General features: G+C 42.4%; 1 protein-coding gene across 10 annotated transcripts in view; it reads right to left on the reverse strand.

Moving 5' to 3' along the window:
- Positions 1-695: 695 nt before the first annotated feature.
- SOCS2 (suppressor of cytokine signaling 2) overlaps positions 696-22,517 on the reverse strand; it is a 50,253-nt gene continuing 28,431 nt past the window's right edge. For 6 of the 10 annotated variants that reach the window (XM_084880370.1, XM_084880363.1, XM_084880372.1 and 3 more), the window contains one exon: positions 12,030-14,483. In XM_084880370.1, coding sequence (XP_084736496.1) covers positions 14,370-14,483 — 114 coding nt within the window. In that variant the 3' untranslated portion in view covers positions 12,030-14,369. Of the gene's footprint in view, positions 891-3,577; positions 3,629-7,523; positions 7,590-8,833; positions 9,298-12,029; positions 14,484-22,517 lie in introns of those variants that run through there. The other 4 variants (XM_084880373.1, XM_084880365.1, XM_084880375.1 and 1 more) reach the window with 4 other exon arrangements.

Genomic DNA, 22,517 nt, shown 5'->3' on the forward strand with positions numbered 1-22,517 from the left:
CAGTTTTTACAAGCAGTGTCCTAGACCCCTGGAGAATAGTGAGCAATCTACTACATTTTAAAATTTTATTTTCATTTTGATGGTTATATATTTCACAACTAATATGAACATGTTCTGGATTATCTGTATACCAACCTTATAACAGAATAGTATTATCACATAATTTCAGTGCCCCCTCTTTCATTTTGTTTCTAAGACCTCGATGATGCCCAATGATTGCCTACAATGACGGCATTGCACATATGTAATGTTTTTTATTAAAATAAGGCACATATAAAAGAGTATGCCACTCATAAGCACATTTTCACAGCGAGCATCTCCACATAACCAGCCCACAGTTTAAGAACCCAGCACTCTAGGAACCCCTCTCAAATTCTCAAAACCACTCGCTACCCCAACCCCTACTGTGACCATCATCCTGGCTTCCTACAGCACAGTTAGTGTTGCTTGTTTTTGAACTCTGTATGAATGGAGAACTGAGAGGAAACTGACCTCTAAAAATCCCATCCTGGTGTGTGGGCAGAATGGCGTTCCCACTAGGGACAGGCCTCAGTTTCAGTTCACGCTTCCTGGGCATTGTGATGAAGATCCAATCTTAGAAACTAGAAACCAAATTATGCCCGAAGCATGCAGCACTCTCATTAGCATATCTCAGTGATACCATTGTTTCCCTGGGCGCCCATCAATGGACACGGCCCAATAAAGCTGCATGAGCTACTGCTATGATGAATGTTCATTTATTGTGGCTGCGGCTGTTCTGTAGCATAATTTCCCACGCCTTAGGTGAGTCATGAGACGTTAGAACCAAAGGTCTTGACTTTTGTCTTCGATTTTCCAGTCTGTACCCCGGCAACTTTCCCAGGTCCAGGCCAGAAGGTGTTTTCATTAATCTAGAATAGGGGTGTCGAACTCAATCAGAGAAGGGGCCAAAATCTAAAATCCAGTCTAAATCGCGAGCCGAATGGTTTACTGAACAGTCATAAACTGACAATGTCATAAACTGACAGCGGAGTGCAGTGATGACAGCGCGGTGCGGGCCACATTGCAAGGCCTGGCGGGCTGGATTTGGCCCGCGGGCCTTGTGTTTGACACATAGATTCTAGAAGAAAAGTCCAGCTGAATCAGCATCTAGTCACATGTACAGCCCCACTCTCACTCACCAGTCCTTATTCATTAGATTGCCAGAGCCAAAATGGGGAAGCAGGCAAATTTTGGTTTTAATGTACTTTCTTGTTTACTTCACTCCTAAACCCTCCTATCACACCAGTGATTTCATGCCTCCACTGGCCCCAGAGTTTCCCTCTCCCACCTTTGTCTTCATTCTCTCCCAGTTCTGCTTGCTGTGACAATGAGCTAATCAGAGGAATGCCCAGTTGGGTTTAGTAGAAAGAGCACTGCATTTGGCAGTTAACAGGTTCTAAATCTAACATTATATTAACAGGTTAATTAGTTGAAAGTGACAGAATTGGACTTAAGCAAAAAACAAACAAAAAAGAATCCAGGAATGAATGAGTTCCTACGGTGGTCAGGGGTCAGACACAGCTGTATCAGCATCTCAATGATGACATTGGGACAGACTCACTCTCTCCATCTCTTGGTACTGCTTTCCTTGGCTCTCCACCCAGGGTGGTGAGATAGCTGCCAACAGTCCTATCCTCTCAGCAACCCAAATAGCACATATGAACGTCTCTGTCCCAACCTCCTGGTGGGCAGTGGGTCATACATTAGGACAATCAAGTCTCAGTAGCTTTTTAAAAATGTTTTTATTTATTTTAGAGAGAGGAAGTAAGAGGGAGAGATAGAAACATAGATGATGAAAAAGAAACAATAATCGACTGCCTCTTGCATGCCCCCTACTAGGGATCGAGCTCACGACCCAGGCATGTGGCCTGATCAGGAATTGAACCAGTGACCTCTTGGTGCATGGGATGATGCTCAACCCATCAAGACACATGCTGGGCAAATCTCGTTAGCTTTGATTGGCCTTCTGGGAACACATGATGCCCGATGCTCTGATTGGCTAGGCATAGTTCACATGCTCATCTTGCATTTGGGAGTGAAGTCAGCACTACCTAAAATGCTAGGACTCAGGGTGGGAAGGGGTGGTCCCCCAAAGGGACTAAGGCAGACAAAAGCAAAGGTGTCCTCTTCGGCCACTAACTGATCATGAGAGTTTGGCAAATCTTTCCACCCGTGGGCCTGGTTTCTCACAAAATGAGAGGGATAGATCCTATAACCTCTAAGATTCCTTCTAACTTAACTCTACCTAATTTCTTGTGAGAATGTGTGTAGTGTTTTTACCTTTCAGAGGATAACCTAACCCAATTAAAATGAGGAGCAGTAGAGACATAACCACCCATATAATCAGCTATTTGGGAGGGGCAAGTCCCACCGTACATACAGACCTTCCCCATCCACTCTACAGGATCCCTGCCCAGTGACCCCACAGCAGGGTTGGGGAACATGGGAACCATGGAATCATTTGGTCTGGCATTAGGCTAGTTTTTAAGTTGATAATTTTTGTATGGCCTGCAAATATCCAAATGGCCCTTAGCAGAAGGTCCCCACCTCTGCCGTAGAGAAACATGCAGAGAGGCTGGTGCCAAAGGAGAGGGAGGAGTGGAATCTGAATCAGCCACTTACTGGTTAATTCAACCAACAATTATTAATCACTTCCTCTAAAGCAGTAGCCCTTTTCCACAGTTTCTTTACCTATGGTCAACCATGGTCTGAAAATATTAAATGGAAAATTCCATAACTAAACAATTCATAAGTTTTAAATTGCACGCTGTTCTGAGTAGCATGATGAAATCTCTGGCCCACCCAAAACATGAATCATCCCTTCGTCCAGCCTGTCCATGCTGTATACTCTCTACCCATTAGTCACTGAGGAGCCATCTCAGTTATCAGCTTGACTGTCGTGGTATCACAGTGCTTATGTTCAAATGACCCTTATTATACTTAATGATGGCCCTGAAACACCAGAATAGTGCTCCTGGCAATTCCGATATGTCCCAGAGAAGCCGTAAAGTACTTCCTTGAAGAGGAAAGGTATGTGTGTATTGGGAAAAACATTTACAAAAGCTTTTTTTAAAAATGTATTTTATTGATATTTTTACAGAGAGGAAGGGAGAGGGATAGAGAGTTAAAAACATCAATGAGAGAGAAACATCGATCAGCTGCCTCCTGCATACCCCCCATTGGGGATGTGCCCACAACCAAGGTACATGCCCTTGTCTGGAACCGAACCTGGGACCCTTCAGTACACAGGCCAATGCTCTATCCACTGAGACAAATCGGTGTCTGCGGGAAAAACATTTACATACAGAGTTTGATACTTCCTGCAGTTTTAGGCATCTACTGGGGATCTTGGAACATATTCCCTATGGATAAGGGAGGCAACAGTATCCCAAGCATTGAACAAGACCCTGGGAATGAATGGTGAACAACGATCTTGAGATTGGCACAGACAAGTAAACTGAATAACAATTCAGAATGTCAAGGTCGAGGGCAAGATGATAAGGAGGCTCAGATGATGAGCAGCTAATCCAGGGTGGGATAGGGTGTAGGTCATGAGGCGAAGGGAGGATAGTTAGGGAAGTGTCCTTAAGCAGATCCTGAATAGGACCTGGAAAGAAAAAGAGAGGAAGTAAGCCAGGCGAGAAAAGCGAGAAAGAATATTTACAATGCACCCAATGGAGGCCTGCTCAGAACATTGCAATTTGTTCCAAGTGGCTGCCACTTGGAATTTAAATGGGACAATGACAAGAGGCAAGTCCAGGCCCGACTGAAGACTGGGTTTTATCATAGAGGCACTGATGCCACTGGAAGATATATGTACAAAAGATCTACCAGTATTGAGTGGGGTCAGAGGGCACTTCAAGAAGTCTGTAATCATACCAATTTAATGATAGAGGAAGGATTGCATGCTCAGCATCTTCTGCTTGCTTGTGTTGTTTTTGTGTTTGTATGTCTGTTTATTCATATTTCATCTTATTCCACATGAAATATAAAGCCTATTCTTCAGAAAAATGTCTGCACCTGGGACAAAACAGGTCCCTGTCCCAAAAATGCTTATAGGCGATCTATAAGTCTCTACTGAAAATTTGACCACAACCCACACCTGATTGAAAAATAACTCAAAATCCATGCTGCCCTGATATTACTAGGATTTAACAATGTGCTGGCATGAAAGGGGCCGACCCTCTGCCAGCTGTTCCAGAAGCTTCATCCGTCTGCCTTCTGCAGAGGGAAAAAGTCCTCTATTTTACAGAAAATTGCTTTACATAGAGGAAGTCATGGATCCCAGTGCTGAGGGCAGACGGCGATTCCTAACTGCGGAAATCCTCAGAGCAGGGATGCAGCTGAACGCGAGGACTGCCTCAGAAGGGAAAAATGTGCTGATTGAGCTGCGGCATCACATCTACCTGACCAACCTACTAGTAAAACCCTGGTCTAGAGAACAGGCAGCTTCCCAAATCTGTCACGAATTAATGAAAAAATGGCTGATTTACAAAGAAGTCTGACATTCTCAGTCCACTCAAGCACAATCAATAATCACGTGGACTACAAGGAAACTTTGCCAAACATCATGCAAATGAGGAATAAATTAAAAAAAAAAAAAAAAAAAAAAACTTTAACATTTGGCTTTGAAGTGCATTCTATTTTTTTTATACACCAGCTTTAACTGTCAAGCTGGTTTCCCTGAAGGTGAAGTGACAATGACAATTTCTCTGTTGAGTCTATTGCAATTTTCAAAGCTTGTTCCTATCCATTGTCTCACTGGAGCTTCTCAAAACCCAGCTCTGTGAGTTGTTCTCCTCACAACCAGCCAATGTGCACCTCGCAGACAGGGAGGGGGCCCAGAGGCACTTCCCAGAAACGAAATCAGCGGAGCTGGGTCTCAAACCCCATCTTCTAGCTTGAATCCACTATTTCTTCTACGAAAGGCAGAAGGGGCTCAAATCAAAACAAAGCAACTGGACTGCAGAAAAGGAAGCATTGACTGCCTGGGCCCTTCATGAGGGTGAGAAGTTAATAACAAAGAGGCTATTTTTGTGGACTCAAAATGTGAGTTTTCACTTTTTTCTATTTAATACAAGAACTTTGTTGTTTTAAAAGGCCCTTTCTTCTCATTCAAAATGAGGAAATACCTTCTGATGGTCACGCAATTAGCGGAGCCTCGGTATTGATTTCCTCTGTGCTTTGGCATTGCCTTTGCTCACAGGGCTCTGAGAGAAAGGACGCTCCAGCCACTGAATCAGCCTCTGAGCTCATCCCGCTGCTTCCCCGGGCTTTAGAAAGGGAGGAGGGAGGAGGAAGAGGAACAGGGAAACTGAAAAAATGAGGGGAATGAGGACGAAGAAACTAGATCTCTCGTGTAAAAGTTACAGGCCCTTTGAAGGAAGGTGAGAGGGCGAAACATAAAACAGAAATTACCAGTGACATTACTATCACTTATTCGTGATTTTTCATTCTTTCTACAAACATTAACTGAGATCCGACTGGTATCAGGCACTTTCATTGGCTCTGAGAACACACACAGCTGGCAAAAACAATGTAACGCCTGCCTTTATTGACAATAACTTATCACATGTTCTGTTCCCCAGGAAGCTGACTCAGACAGAGAATAGAATGCATGGACTCTATGAGAGAGTGCTTTTAAGATGAGCACCCAAGGAAGGAAAGAAAGCCGCGGGAATGAGTTTTCGGAGCTATCCCCAGGTGAGGAAGAAGGCCAGGCATTCCTCCTCCCGTGTAGATCAACCATTGGAAGGGGATGTGGCCTTATGGGGGCAGCTCAAGGCCAAGGGTGCTGGCAGCCTAGGGCCACACTTCCAGCAGCTGAAGCAATAACAGCCTTCAACACTGAAGGCAGATCGGAGTGGCTCTTCAGAGGCGACATAGCCCAGGTAGAGGCAGCGGACAACCATAAAACCATCCTAGAAAAAGTGTATAGTGGCACGGTGATTGGTGCTACAAAGGAGAGGTATATGGGTAAAAAAAAAAAAAAAAAAAAAAAGTGCAACCTAGCTATTGGGGAGGGGCTGGATTTCAGGCAGGGGAAGCAGAGCTCTGGACTGAGAGAGAGTGGCAGGGAAAGAGACAGCTGGGGGAGTTTTTGTGAATGTGAAATGGGCTGGCTGTGACTGAGCACTCATATGTCAGGTCCCATGCCTGCAATTTACTGGTAGATGCATGCTCTAGTTTGACTTCAACCCAATGAGGTAGGAAATGCTCCCTAGGTAACTTCTCGCCTCTCTTGAGATCAAAAAACAGCATTCACTGGAGCTGTCTGAAGCTAGAAATGACAGCTCTGAAGGGCCCTGAGCCAAAGGTACAATTGGTTGTTGGGGGCTGAGGTCAGGCTAACCAGTTCTGTGTGCAGAGAGAGGAGTTGTAAAGAAAGCAGAGAAGCAAGCTGAACTAGAACTCCTTTGTGGACAATGAAAAAGGGAAGCAATTGATATAAACTGAATACCAAAGGAAGCTTTATCCAGTTTACGCAGAATAGCACTGATCATCGTAACAAATCCAATAAAGTTTGTTACAATGATTTTGGTTTATTCCTACATTCATTTAGCAATGCTGTATTTGGGAGTCTCGGAAATCAAGTAAGCTATGCTGAAACAGAATCAGAATAAAATAACCCCCAAGGCATCCAATAATATATTGTAATGAAAGAGGATTTTTTTAAAGTACTTTTTGGCAAGCAGTATGCAGCTCCGGTTTCTGTGCCTGATGATACAAAATTTGGTGTAATAATACAATCTGCAAAGCAACGATCACATCTTGACATTTATCTCTTAATTAGAAAAGGCATGTAAATATGAGCAGAATTTGCACAGCAGAGGTCCTCACTGGAGGCTCTGCTGTGTCCCTGCAGACCTACGGTGAAGATTGGCCAGGAGCCTGTTTCTCTGGGCCACAAGGGCGCCCTCTGGGACCATGGGAGCTGATGACCTCAGAAGGCTGTGGTTTAAGGAAGCAGGTAGAGGACACCTGTTTTGGTGTCAGACCTGGGTTTGAGTTGCTTTCTAGATATGTAGTTTCAAGCAAATTGCTAATCCCCTGCTAAGCCTCAGTTTTCTTGCCTATAAAATGGAGTTAACATTACCACCCTCACAGACCTGTGAGAACCCCTGTGCAGTTCTAAAAACTGAGTGGCTCTTAACTTTAGAAATGGAAGGAGAAAGAGAAAGGGGCGGGGGGGATCTCAGTAGAAGCACATGTTGCAGGTGGTAGAGGGGTAATCCTCAAAAAAAAAGGTAGGTGTTTCTCCCCCTCCTCCACCCCAAAAATGGAGAAATGACGGGCAGACCAAACAACAGGTGTTTACCACACATGTTTACCTTTCAGGGTTGTTTGTAAGGATCACTGATAATGCATACAAAGCACCAGTTGTGAAATAATGATGGTGATGATAACAAGTATTACCTCAGCATCTCTGGATACTGGGCTCCACATAGAGGGCCATTGTATCTTGTAGACAGAAGCACACTCACTTCTTTGCTATTCTCTTGACCTTGGGACAATCATCACGATAGGCTCCTTTGAAGCTCCTTAGTCACAGATGATGAAAATAAGACCTAAAAAGAGTATGTGATGTGCTCAAGGACATATAGATAGTTAGTGGCACAGTGAGACCTGGACCCAGCCCTCAAGGCTCCCAGCACTTTACCTTTTGTGTTCCCTGCGGTGATGAGAGGTGCTGGCACTGACAGCCTACCTGGCTCTGCAGCTCAGCCTCTTAGTGAGTGACCTTTTAAAGTACCTTCACTCTGAGACTCAGAGAGTTCCCTTGTAGGGCTGTTACGACTGTTAAATACAATAATCTGAGTATTTTTGCTCTTATGATTATTGTACCCTCAGATAGTTCCACTTGGGACACCTGGAGCTGGTCTTGGAGGACCTGAGGCACTGCAGTGGGGTCACAGTGCCAGGCATATATCGAATAGTAAGGGTAATAAGAGTATTGGCAATTTTTAGTATTATTTCTTACAATGTGATGTCTTGTTTAACGCTAAAATCATCTTGCCTGCCACAATAAATCATCTCTCATTTCCTGGCGAGATACTTCCCACTCTTGGGGAAACATGGGTTTAACGGAACCAGCACAGGCTTTGGAAAGTGACATCCCTAAACCCCAAACTCTTGGACTTAAGTGGTGACTCTCTTCGCAGTCTTCTAACTTCTTTAAATCTCAGTTAACTAGATGAGGATTAAAATACCTACCTCCCAGAAAATGCTGTGAGATCAAAGAGGAGCAAGAGAGGGCATCTACCCAAACTTTTGGCCCTTAAAGGATGCTCAGTAAATACTGGTTTATCTTTTTAAAATATTTTTATTGATCTTTAAGGAGAGGGGGGAAAAAAAAGGATAAGAAAAAGAAAAAGATTAAAAAAAATATGAACAATAAAATGGCAATAAATACATATCTATTGATAATTGTATCTAAAATTCAAAATAAACAAGAAATCTAGTGAACAAAACGACCTGGTGAATCAAATAAAATCAGAGGCATGGAGACATGGAACAGGCTGACGAATCTCAGAAGGAAGGGGCAAGGGGTGGCAGAAAGAGGTTAACCAAAGAATTTATATGCATTTATGCATTACTTATGGACACAGAAAATAGAGTCGGTGAAGGCCTGGGGCGGGTGGGACCCAGGTGTGGGAGGCAGTGTGGGGGAAAGGGGAACATCTGCAAGACTCTCAACAATACTTTTTTTAAAAATCCTGTAACATTATTATCAATAACATTCATTAAGCACCAAAAGCTTTACTTAGAATTGGACAATGCAGGTAAACCACTTACAAAGTCACTTATCAAAAGATCTCTATGAGCCCTCTATACTCTGTAGTCGCTTTGTTAGGTCCTGAGGGCAAGTGGTAAGCCAGCCAGGTGCACTCCCTGAACGCAGGGAGTCTGCAGTCTAACTGATGAGACGGGTGTGAAATGAACACGAGCATGCAAAATTATAAATAAGAAGAATGTAAAAAGGAAAGAAAAAGAAGGAACTAATTTATGAGGGGAAAGGTTGGGGAGATAGGAAGAAGGGGATTTCCAGCCTAGGTTAGATGATATTAATGCATCTCAAAGATTCCAATCTTTGCAAAAAGAGTAAGTGCATTTGGGCACAGAGACTAAAGGGCAAGCAGTCCTGTGGTTAGCCCAGAGAAGGAACCAACACTTTTAGGTCTCCTAGGAGTTTGGATCTCCTCAGCAATAGCTTGTCCAGCATGAAGAGCAGGTTCCCAGGGTCCTAACCAGTGCCCTGTGGAGCCATGATGGAGCCTGAGACAAAGGAAAGGTGTGCACTTCTATAAATGCTCATCAAAACATCCCCCAAACATTTTGAACTAAGTAAAAAGAATTAATACTAGTGAAAACTCTGTAATCAAATGACATGTATAAACATATAACAATAGATAAAGCCCCATATTGTTCAATCTGTTTGTACACACTGTTAAACTTCATAAACCTGCCTAGCAGGGTATTTGAAGACCTCAGGGGCCAGGCATCTGGGCCTGAATGGAAATGGCTGTTCCCATCACTCAACAATGTAGTGTGGCAACACCAACAACAGCCTGACTTTATTTTAAAACTAGAGTCCCAGTGCATGGATTCATGCACCAGCTGGGGTCCCTCAGTCTGGACTGCACCTTCTCACAATCTGGGACCCCTCTGGGGATGTAGCAGTGTGCAAAGTGGCCCGGGAGAAGCCTGAGCCAGCTCGGTGTTTGACGCTCCTAACTACTTGCCCCTTGCTCCTAGCTGCTCACTGCTTACTCCTTAGCTCCTTAGCATTCCTGCTACCTGCTTGTGTTTGATAGCCATAAGCCTGGCTTCTGGCTGAGTGGCGCTCCTGCTGTGGGACTGCACTGACCACTAGGGGGCAACTCCTGCATTGAGCATCTGCCACCTAGTGGTCAGTGCATGTCATAGTGACCCATTGTTCCAGTTGTTCCATCATAAGGTCGCTTAGGCATACACACACACACACACACACACACACACACACACACACACACTAGTGGCCCAGTGCACAAAATTCATGCACAGTGGGCGGGTGTCCCTCAGCTCAGCCTGCACCCTCTCCAACCTGTGATCCATCAGAGAATGTCAAACTGCCCGTTTAGGCCCAATCCTAAACCGGCAATCAGACATCCCTCTCAGAGTCTGGGACCGCTGGCTCCTAACCACTTGACTGCCTGCCTGATTGCCTCTAACCATTCTACCTGCAGGCCTGCTCACCCCTAACTGTCCCCCCTCCCAGCCTTTGCCAGCCTCATTGCCCCCAACTGCACCCCCTGCCAGCCTGCTCACCCCCAGCTGCCCCCACCTTGCTGGCCTGCTCACCCTGCCAGGGCTCTCTGATCAATGCTATGCAGAGGGAGGCCCTTCCCACCAGGCCTGGGCTCACCATTGATCCCCGCCCACACGGAGGCCCTGCCCACCCTGCTGGGGCTCTGGGGTCAATGGCAGAGCAGAGGCAGGTGTTTCCCACCCGGCCTGAGCTCCACCATTAATTCCCGGGCAGTCGTCAGGAAGATCTCCTGGTCTAATTAGCATATTACTTTTTTATTAGTATAGATTTGATATTTGCTCATCATGATTGTATTTTCATTTTTAACTTTTACATTAAAATACTGTTTATCTTGATTACTACATTTTTTGGTGGCCCTGTGAATTTTGCTGCCAGAAGTGAGTGCCTCCCTTGCCTTACCCTAATCTTGACCTTGGTCCTGAACCATGACGTCAACCTGTTAACATTTCCAAAGGCAAAGACCTACAACAGGTATGGTTGTGTGCCTTTTCCTTTGGTGCACCCTTTTGATCCAGCATGAGCTTGAATAATGTCAGATATGGACTTTCAAAAAACAGGTTTCCCTTTTGCAATTTTGTTTTCAGCACATGCCAACTCTTAGAAATGGTGATCTGGGTGGAAGAAAAGGGTCGCTCTCCTGCCAAATGTTGTTGCGTGTAAATGCTGGTGGTTGTTATGTGTTGTAGAAAAGTAACATCTGGTTTCAATGCTACTTTTTCCCCTTAAAATAAAATCATTTCTAGAAAATTTGCTACTTTTTATTTAATAATTTGGAAATAGTCCATAGTCTTATTATTGGGCTCAGAAAAAGATGTTAGAACATATATTTTATTGAAGCATTTCCTTCTTATTAAAAAGATCTTAGGCACATTTTCTAGCCTAACTAGAATCTAGGTGTAATCTGAATCAAACAAAAGAATGACATTTCCTTGGTCTAGGTTCCCAGTTCTGATTGGGCAACACTCAAATGTACTGCCGATTGCTCAATAAATGTCACAGAATTCCTTGAACAAAATTCAATGTAGGCTTGCTTTCAAACTAAATACTTGCCTTCCTGGTATGATGAAATCAGTAAAACGCTGCTGAGGTGTGACAGTCCCAACCCATAGTGTAGTATTAGAACTTCTCAGCAAACTAGATGCAAATGCAAAAGAAATAAAAATAAAGCCACACCCAGTTCCACAAAGTACTAGCTGCGTGACCTTTAGCGAGTAACTTAATCTCTCTCTTTTTCTCAAGTGTTAAATGGGCCAATTTGGACGTGACCTTAAGTGTTATTGTAAGCTTAAAAGAAACCATGCACTTGTTACACAGACTTCTTATGATCCCCTTCATATCCATCTCCTCTTATTCTATAGACTTGGAAACCCCAACTCTTATAGCTGCTATACATGGCTGTGCAGAATAAAGATCACATTTCCCGGCTTCCCTTGCAGCCAGGGGTGCTCCTGTGGTTCAGTTCTGGCCAAGAAAATATTAGCAACAACTATTGATGGAAAACTATCCTAGACTACGTGTATACGGGCAATAACCTAGGAATGACAGAACAAGATAGAAACTTGGATCCTTGACCCCCTGGAGCTGCATGTCTGCATATGTCTGATGGTTATGTGAGTGACAAACCGAACTCTACCTTGTTTAAGCCATTATTATTTTGGACTTCTGTATGGCAGATACCTGTATCCTAATATCCCATGTAAAGTATTTTCAAGTGACTGACACATTATAAAGCATGCAATAAATATCAGCTATGATGATGATGTTGATGGTTATGAATTCTACCTCTACTACCCCTTAGAAGAGCATCAGACAATTAGAATAAAATTAAGAATACACAATTTGAAATACATTTTCCTTTCCCCCTAACTGGGGGCAGGGGGAGGCAAAACACAGATGGTTATTTCCTAAACATTTTACCCTATATATGTGAGCAATCAAAAAAACAAACAAAAAAAAAAACACCAAACATGCAAAAATTCTGAACTTACCCAGCAGATATGTGAATGGGTGACTAAAGGTGACTCATCACTTTACAAATCTAAATCTTTCTAAAATACCCATTACAGTTCCCTTGTTATTTTTATTTTTTTATATTTAGGATATATTTAGGAAGGCTTATATCTTTATCCTAGCGGTTATCTTTTTTTTTTTTTTTTTTTTACTCTAGAGAGGGAGGAAGGCAGAGAGAGAGAGAAAGAAACATTGATGTGAGAGAGATACTTTGACCAGTTGCCTCCTATACATGTCCCAACCAGGGATTGAACCCAAAACCTAGGTATGTGCCCTGACCAGGAATCGAACCCCGCGACCTTCTGTGCATGGTATGTCACTTGAAACAATGGAGTCACACTGCCCAGGGCCACAGTTCTTTCTTAAAACATTCAATTAAGGTATATTAGATAGGCATAACTGTGCCTATAAAACAATATATCTGACAAAACTACTTCTTTATTATAGCTAATGCAGTTAATTTTAATAGGTGATTAATAAAATCATTTCAAACATAAAAACATTAGGTTGAGATAAAATGAATCATTTCTCCTTAGTCTAAGGAATAAAAATACAGTTGTTAGAGTAGCAATTTTTTAAAACAAGCATTCCCCCATACTTCATTTATATATGGCCCAGCCATGCAAAGATAGCATCTACTCCTTATATTTTCCCCCACCATTAGAGGAGTAACAGAGGCAGAAATTTAACTTCTTTGAGAATCTATGTGTTCAGAAGAATAGAAATAAGAGAATGTTTGGAAACTGACCTCCTTCACAGTCATAACCCCCTAAGGCCATGTTTGAGCCCAATTGCCCCACCTCCCAGACAGGAGTGACTACTGGAGTTGCTGACCTGAGCTTGGTGGAGTCAGTGACATTCTCTGACCCAGAACTTGGACTTGAGGTGTAGTCAGGGTCCTTTGGTCACATAAGCTGAGGACAGGTGACATTGTGAGCTGTGAGGCAGCCATGCACGGAGAAGCAGATAGAGCTGGTCCACAGAAAACAGGGAGAGAAAAGAGGACGAAGAGCCAAGGGTCTCAGAGAGAAGGTGAATGAGAGGACAGCTGGTCTGAACCAAAGGCATTCTGGTCTCTCCCAAAGCCCCCAAACTTGTGATCCTTAGATTTCATGAGATAACTTTGTATCCTGAGAGCAAACTCCCTGTCCTACTTACATTACCTCATGTATGTATGTACACAGTTGACCCTTGAACAGTGAGGGGGTTAGGGGCACAGCCCCTCCCACCCCCACTTCCCCTGCATAGTTGAAATTCATGTATAACTTTTGGCTCCCCCAAAACTTAATTACTAATAGCCTATTGTTGACTGAAAGCCTTACCAATAATATAAACAGCCACCAATTAACACATATTTTGTATGTTCCATGTATTATATACTATATTCTCACAGTAAAAGTAAGCCAGAGAAAGAAAAATGTTATTTAAAAAATCTTAAGAAAAAGAAAATACATTTACAGTACTGTATATATTTATTGGGGGGGGTAATCTGCATATAAGTGGACACACAGTTCAAACCCATATTGTTCAAGGGTCAACAATATAAGTAAATATTACTATTCATTTATTTTTGCTTCAGCTAGTTTGAAATAGGTTCCTGTTACTTGCAAGCAAAAGAATTTTGACTCTTAACTCCCAGGGCAGACATTCTATGAGGCCACCACCCGCCACCCCACCTTGCCACATAATTAGTGGAGTTTTTATACACTCATACACCCACTGAGGACTCGCCAGGAAACGGCCTGTACCACCATGTCTTCCCTCTAAGAGCTGTCAGATGAGGAACCAGCATATTGTCTCCATGTGGGTGTTCCCTGGACTCCTATTTGGCAACCACACCACCGCTTCTTGTTTCCCCATTTGCCATTTACATGAGATCAACAGATTTAAGTCAGAAATTTTCCAGGTGCAGCTACTCTGATAATCATGCCAGTCATCTCAGAAAACACAAGATCCTGAACTTGATTTTTCTGCTAAAGCAATCAACAGCAAGCAGGCAGCCACATTTCTGGTTCCGCCCGGAGCTTGCTCATACTTTGATGGTTTTATTGGCCATTTTAAGACTGTATTTTACACGACTTCTGGGCACCCTCTGAGTTGTCAACCAGTCATCCCAAATGTTGGGGAAATGCCTTGGGTTTCTCTGTGAAAAAGGGAACATAATGAGAACAAAGTAATTTGCAAATCCAATGGCTTAATGAAATAATACAAGAAATAAAGAATATTTAATGTATCCCATGTGAATAGACATAATTTCTTGATTATTTAACTTGATTTCAATTATCAACTAAATTCTTTGAGAAACCTGGACCAGGTCCCATGTATAAACACCCCACCTCAGACGCCATTGTGGACTGTGGGAAGGCAGGAATAAAAAATGGAGTGGCATCCAGCTAATCTGACTTGGGTCAGGACTAGGCTCTGCTTCTGAGGGGCTATGTGACTTGGGGCAGGTGGAATAACCTCCCTAAATCTTGGTTACCCCTTTCTGAAAAATAGAAATAATAGCAATGACTACATCACATGGAGATGAAACAAGATAATGCACCTAGAGCATTAAGCCCGGCACCTGTACATAGTAACCCTGGGTACATGGTGGTGACTGTTATTGCCATTGTTGAGGTGGTTGTTATCATGGAATAGCCTGTTAAGCTGAAGGCTGCAAAGACTCAAAGGTCTGGATTTTGAGCTATTTTTGCAAGCAATGAACTACTAAAAATAGGAGGTAGTGTTTACTCTCATGGCTTCGGGGAACAGCTATGACTTGGTCTCTGACCAAGTAGATTCGGTGGTAGAATAAATGTCCTGTAAATGCCTCTCAGTTCAGACCACATCCTGACTGGACCTCATTCCAGGGAGGCTTGGATAACCCAGAAAAGCAGGCCCAGCAAATTTCCATGGGCCCGGCCCTTCGCCAGCCTTTCCAAGGCGAGTGGGCCTGTGCCTTTCCTGTTCTACCTCGGACACTGCAAAGATAGCAGGACCCCCCGGTGACAGCCTGTATGAGCTCACTAACCTCCAGTGTTCTTTATCTCACCTCCATCCCCATATAATACCAGGGCCAATGCCTTAGTGAATTATAGGCTGCAGGGCTCTGAGGCAGAAAAGAGTCCTCTCCTTTCTCAGGAGCTGAGCAGTGAAGGGGAATATGCTACAACCCACCCTGTGGGAGTGGATAGCCTGATCCTAGTGCTAGCATCAGAAAAACAGCACCAGGTGTTAACCTCAGTTCAGCACCTCAGTTCTTGAGTTCTAGCTAAGAGAAGAATTCAGAGCCAAGACTCAAATTATAAGAGAAAATTAATTTAGAAAGTCACAGAGGTAGAAGTCAGCTGTAGAAATGGGCTCAGGAAACAACTTACCGAAAAAAGAAGGGCCCTTAGAGCTTAGGAGAGAAGGAGGGAGGGAGAGAGGGAGGAAGACTGTATGTGTTCTACAAATACTAATATTGACATAATTTTCTTTTTCTCATTTTTCTCACATCTTGAAATCTCTAATATGTGCATCATGTGTCTGAGTCTACAATGGTATCACAGTTACCAGCAAGTGGTCAATAATGTCTAATCTCTTAAACATTTAAAAAATTATATATATATTTGTTATCAAAATTTTGATGAGGCTTGGCTGGGTGGCTCAGTTGGTTGGAGCATCATCCAGTACTCCAAAAAGGTTGCAGGTTAGATCCCCAGTGCGGGCATATACTTATCCCAGGTTGAGACATATACAAGAGGCAACTGATCAATGTTTCTCTTTCACATTGATGTTTCTCTCTCTTTTTTTCTCTCTCTAAAAAAAATCAATTAAAAAAAACATATCCTCAGATGGGGGAGGGAGTGAAGGTAGAAGAAGATATATATAGGTAGGGATAAATGGTGGTAGAGGAAAAAAGTAAAATAATGAGGAAAAAACATACCCTAGGGTGAGAATTTTTTTGTGTGTGTGCCCAGCAGTGTGGTTAAGTGGTTGAGCATCAACCTATGAACCAAGAGGTCACAGTTCCATTTTGTTCAGGGCACATGTCAGGGTTTTGGACTCCATCCCCAGTAGGGAACATGCAGGAGGCAGACAATCAATGATTCTCTCTTATCATTGATGTTTCTATCTCTCTCTCCCTTCCTCTCTGAAATCAATCTATATATATATTTAAAAATTTGGTAAACGTTTCCTAGTAAATTCAATAGAGAAGAGAATAGGAAGTAAGAATAAAGGTTGTTGTACAGTATATCAAGATATCTCTACTAATAAAAGGTTAATAAGCTAATTATACCAGATGTCTTCTGGACAAAGCCACAGTGGCAGGGACTGAGGCAGAAGAGGTTAGGGGCAATCAGGCAAGCAGGCAGAAGCAATTAGAGGCCATCAGGCAGGCAGAAGAGAGTAGTTATGGGCGATCAGGCCAGGAGGGGAGAGCAGTTAGGGATGATCAGGCAGGCAGGCAAAGAGGTTAGGGGCATCAGGCAGGCAGGCAGAGTGGTTAGGGATGATGAGCCTGGCAGAGAAGAGCAGTTAGGGATGATCAAGCAGGCAGGAGAGAACAGTTAGGGGCAATTAGGCAGGCAGGCAGTGGCTGGGGCAATCAGGGAAGTAAGTGAGTGGTTAGCAGTGATCAGGCAGGCAGGCAGGTGAGTGGTTAGGAGCCAGCAGTCCCAGATTGCAAGAGGGATGTCTGACTGCCTGTAGGGATCGGGCCTAAACCAGCAGTCAGACATCCCCCAAAGGGTCTTGGATTGGAGAGGGTGCAGGCTAGGCTGAGGGAGTGTCCAGCCTCAATTTTGTGCATGAATTTTGTGCACCAGGCCTCTAGTTATATATAAAAAATGAGACCCAAGCTTAATTTTACCCACACAGAGATACAAAAGCACTGAATAGGATCAGGGATCAGGAATCCCACAGTTTATAAGGAACTTAAGGAGATTAACTGAATGCTGGTTAATTGAAAAAAAACTAATAAGATAATTATTTGCAAACAATATGACTATTTACATTTAAGAAAAAAAAGACTCTCCTAACTACAAGAATTAGAATGGTTTCTGGAAACAAATGAATATTCAAAAATCAATAGTGATCCCACATCTCATCAAAAAAACAAAACAAATGAAAGTATAATTTAAAAGCAAAACAAAAAGATTCCATTAATAATAGTAACAAAAACGTGGGGTACTTAATAAACAATGCAAGTTCCTTTGGCTTTACCAAAGCTTTATTGAGGTATATAAAAGATCTAAATAAATTAAAAACTGTACCATGTTCATGTATGGGGTGGGAAGACTCAAAGATGTCAATTCTCTTCATAAATTCATTGCAATTACAATTAAAATCCATTAGTTGTTTATTTTCTCCCCTTGGCATTTGACACATTTGGTCCATAAATTAACATAAGAGTAAAGAATCAAAATGCCCCAGATAACTTAGAACAAAAAAGGACAATTCACCACACTAGACAGCGAGGCTTTTTATGAAGTTACAGTAATTTCAAAAGAATGGCATTGGTTTAGAGACAGACAAGTAGAAAAGAACAGAATAGAGAGCCCATAAATAGACCATGCTTAGGGGAAAACTTGATACATAACAGAGATCAAATTACAAATCACCAGTGAAGGGATAAGACTATTGAATAGCTGAAACCGGTTTGGCTCAATGGATAGAGAGTCGGTTTGGGGACTGAAAGGTCCCGGGTTCGATTCCGGTCAAGGGCATGTACCTTGGTTGCAGGCATATCCCCAGTAGGGGGTGTGCAAGAGGCAGCTGATCGATGACTCTCTCTCATCGATGTTTCTAACTCTATCTCTCTCCCTTCTTCTCTTTACAAAATCAATAAAATATATATTAAAAAAAAAAAAAGACTATTGAATAAATGGTGCTGGGTCAGTTAGTTTTCTATTTGGAAAAAAATATTCTTTTAATCCATACTTTCCCTCATTCCCAAAATTAGTTGATAAATTAAGCAATTAAAGTGGAAAGCAAAACTTTAATATTTTTATGACATCAAGGTTGGAAAACACAAAGTATAAAGACCAAAATTAGTAAATCTGACCATGGTAAATTTTAAAATGTAAATCATCATTTAAAAAAATGAAAAGATGCCTGGGTAGCATGGCTTAGTGGTTGACTGTTGACCTATAATCCAGGAGGTCACATTTGATTCCTAGTCAGGGCACATGCACAGGTTGCAGGCTTGATTTTCAGTGTGGGGCATGTAGGCATGTAGGTATGCAGGAGGTAGGTGATCAATGATTCTCTCTCTTATTTCTGTCTCAATCTCCCTCTTCCTTTCTCTAAAATCTATCTATATCTATATAAATTTATGGGGGGAAAACAAACTAAAAATTAGAAAATATTTTAATATAGAATACCCAACAAAGATGTTTTTGATGTATATTTCAATGCATTAAACCCAACAATTTATTATTATCCAGAATATATAAAGAAATTCTAGAAACCAATAAGTTTAAAAACAAACAACCCAACAAGAAAATAGGCATAGAGTAGGAACAAAAACTTATCAGGAAAGAAACCCAAAGGTCCAAAAAAATAATAGCTAAAATAGAAACAGACTCATAAGTAAAGAGATCAAATTAATGGTTACCAGAAGGGAAGAGGTTGGGGGCTGGGTGAAAAAGGTGAAGGGATTAAGTACAAATTGGAGGTCAGAAAATAGTCATGGGGATGTAAAGTACAGCATACAGAATATAGTCAATAAAGAAAAAAACAAAAACAACACATAACTAGTAATCAGAAAGTGCAAATTATAACAAAGAACTTTCATTTCACATTCCTAATTGACAATTGCTAAAAGCACATACTAAATGCTGAGGATATGGAGAAATGGAAATTCTCATACACAGTTGGTGACTATAAATTAGTACAACCTCTTTGGAGAACAATTTTGAACTAGATGACAATGAGCATACCTCTAAAGACCCCAGCAATTCTATTGTTAGATGTGAAAACTCTTATACCCTATCCACAAGAATCCTATATAATAAAAGGCTAATATGCAAATTATCCCCACGGGTGGGAGTTCCACCGACCTGGAGTTAGACATGCGCTGACCATGAGGGGGTGGTGTGGAACATGATGGGGGAAGGAAGGCCCCAGCCAACAGCAGCAGGCAGCCAACAGTCACTAGGGACCCCCGTGCACAAATTTCATGCACTGGACCTCTAGTCCTAAATAATAAAACCTTAATATGCAAATTGACCAAATGGCGGAACGACCAGTCACTATGATGTGCACTGACCACCAGGTGGCAGACACTCAATGCAGGAGCTGCCCCCTGGTGGTCAGTGCACTCCCTCAGGGGAGCACCACTCAAGCAGAAGACAGCTCACAACTGGTGAGCGCAGGGGCAGTGGCGGGAGCCTCTCCCGCCTGCCTCTGCAGCAGTGTTAAGGACCCCTCAGGGGATGTCTGCCCCAGGGAACAGTCCTCAGCTGGCAGGCGGCCATCCCCCAAAGGGTCCTGGACTGCAAGAGGGCACGGGCCAGGCTAAGGGACTCCTCCACACACACACAGTGCATGAATGTCATGCACGAGGCCTCTAGCCATATATATGATGCTTTGGTAAGAACTGTGTATAGGAGAAACAGATATATCTTTAAAGAAATATCTTTAAAGTCTTAATAAGAGAAGGAATATATAAAGAAAATTTGATATACACATAGAATAGGAGATACATAGCAATTAAAATGAAATAAATTAACTTCATCTAAGTAAATCTTGAAACACAAATGTTGAATCCTAAAGGGAAAGGTGATACCAAGCCTTTTCATCTTATTAGAAGGCATCACCATCCCCTTGGCTGATATGTTCCCTGGAAAACTGGCACAACTGCTTGCTGTCCTTTTGTTTGGCTTATTTATTCGTGTCACTTAGGGTTTAATTCCAATGCAATGCCCTCAGCAAGGCCTTGCCTCAGTGCCCTGCCATGCCCCTGGTTCACTCAGTGCTCTGCCAATCTGGACCACAATAAAATGGTCCCCTCTGTCCGTGGCTTCACTTTCCACACTTTCAGTTGCCCACAGTCAATCGTGGTCAGAAAACATTAAATGGAAAATTCCAGAAATAAACAACTCATACATTTTAAATTGCACACTGTTCTGGGTAGCGTGATAAAATCTCATAAACTACAGTTTCCACACCATAGATTCTTCCCACCCCTTACTTATTTAGTAGCTGTTCCTCCCTTATCCAAGGACTGTCACAGATCACAGTCTTTGTATTCAAATTATCCTTATTTCACTTAATGGCCCCAAAACACAATAGTGATGTGACCATTTGGATATCCCAGGAGAGAAGCCTGATGTGCTTCCTTTACATGAAAAGGTGAACATTCTCAACTTAATAATAATAATTTTTTTTTTAAAAATGTGCTAAGTTTGCTGAGAACAAATCCTCTATCTGTGAAATTGGGAAGGAAAAAGAAGTTCATGCTTGTTTGCTATTGTACCTCAAACTGCAGAAACTGTGGCTACAGTGCATGACAAGTGCTTAGTTAAGGTGGAAAAGACATAAAATTTATAGGTGAGGACATGAACAGAAACATGTTCTGATTGATGGCAGTGTGTTCCACCAGAAAGCACTGAGCCTATAAGAACACTTCAGCAAGGGATCCCTAAAACAAGTGACAACAAACTATTTACAGCAAGTAAGGGATGGTTACTCAGGTTCAGGAAAAGGTCTCTACTGAAAAACATAAAAATTACTGGGGAGGCTGCATTGGCTGAAGAAGAAGGTGCTGCTGCCACCTTTCTGGCAGAATTAAAGTTGATTAAGGATACTCTCCAAAGCAAGCCTTCAATTATGGTGAAACTGGGCCCTCCTGGAAGAAGATGCCCAATAGAATCTATATTCAGAGAGCTGCAAAGGAGGCATCAGGGCATAAAACATGGAAGGCCATGCCCTAGCCAGTTTGGCTCAGTGGATAGAGCATCGGCCTGCTAACTGAAAGGTCCCAGGTTCAATTCCGGTCAAGGGGACATTCCCAGGTTGTGGACTAGATCCCCAGTGGGGGACTTGCAGGAGGCAGCCGATACATGATTCTCTCTCTTCATGAATGTTTCTATCTCTCTCTTCCTCTTACTTCCTCTCTGAAATCAATAAAAATATATTTTTTTAAAAAACATGGAAGGCCAGCTTTGCCGAAATCAGTTTGGCTCACTGGTAGAGCGTCGGTCTGCGGACTGAAAGGTCCCAGGTTCGATTCCTGTCAGGGACATGTACATTGGTTGCGGGCACATCCCCAATAAGGGGTGTGTAACAGGCAGCTGGTCGGTGTTTCTCTCTCATTGATGTTTCTGGCTCTCTATCTCTCTCCCTTCCTCTCTGTGGAAAACCAATAAAATATATTAAAACAAATAAAAAAAATAAAAACATGGAAGGCCTGTGGCACTCAGTAGCAATGCTGCAGGCATATGGTAAAGCTGAGAGCAGTGTACAGAGCAAAGAACCCATGCATTCTAAAAAACAAACAAAAATGATCTACCCATGTTGTAGAAACATAACTAGAGAGCATGGTGACAGTCACCTTGTCTATGGAATGGTCCCACCAATGTATGACAAAAGGAATGTTGAGTACAGTAGAATATTTTGAGAGAGAGAACACATTCACATAACTTTTATTGTAGTATATTGTTATAATTGTTCTATTTTATTATTTTGTTCACCTCCTTCTGTGCCGAATCTATAAATTAAACTTATAACAGGTATGCATGTATAGGAAAAAAACAACACATGCAGGGTTCTGTATTATCTGCGGTTTCAGGCATCCATGAGGGTCTCAGATCACAGCCCCCTCTGATAAGCGGTGACTACTGTATCTATTTTACCATTTTTCACACAGTTACAGATACCTGCAATTATCCTATTTAGTCATATATTTATACATTTAGGGCAAGGGTTTTGCCTTATTCACGACAATGTTCCCAGGGTCTAGAGTAGGACCTAGCACATAGTAAACACTCAATAAATACTTGATTTATTTATGTAAATTTTTAAACATACAAAACTATCCTATCTAATAAAAGGGTAATATGCAAATTGACCACCATTCCAACACAAGATGGCTGCACCTATGTGGTCAAAGATGGCTGCCCCATGTGGACAAAAGATGGCCACCACAAGATGGCCTGCAGGGGAGGACAATTGGGAGGGACCAGGCCTTCAATGGAGGGCAGTT

This window comes from Pipistrellus hanaki (assembly GCF_964339955.1).
Source record: "Pipistrellus hanaki genome assembly, chromosome: 3".
Taxonomy (NCBI): domain Eukaryota; kingdom Metazoa; phylum Chordata; class Mammalia; order Chiroptera; family Vespertilionidae; genus Pipistrellus; species Pipistrellus hanaki.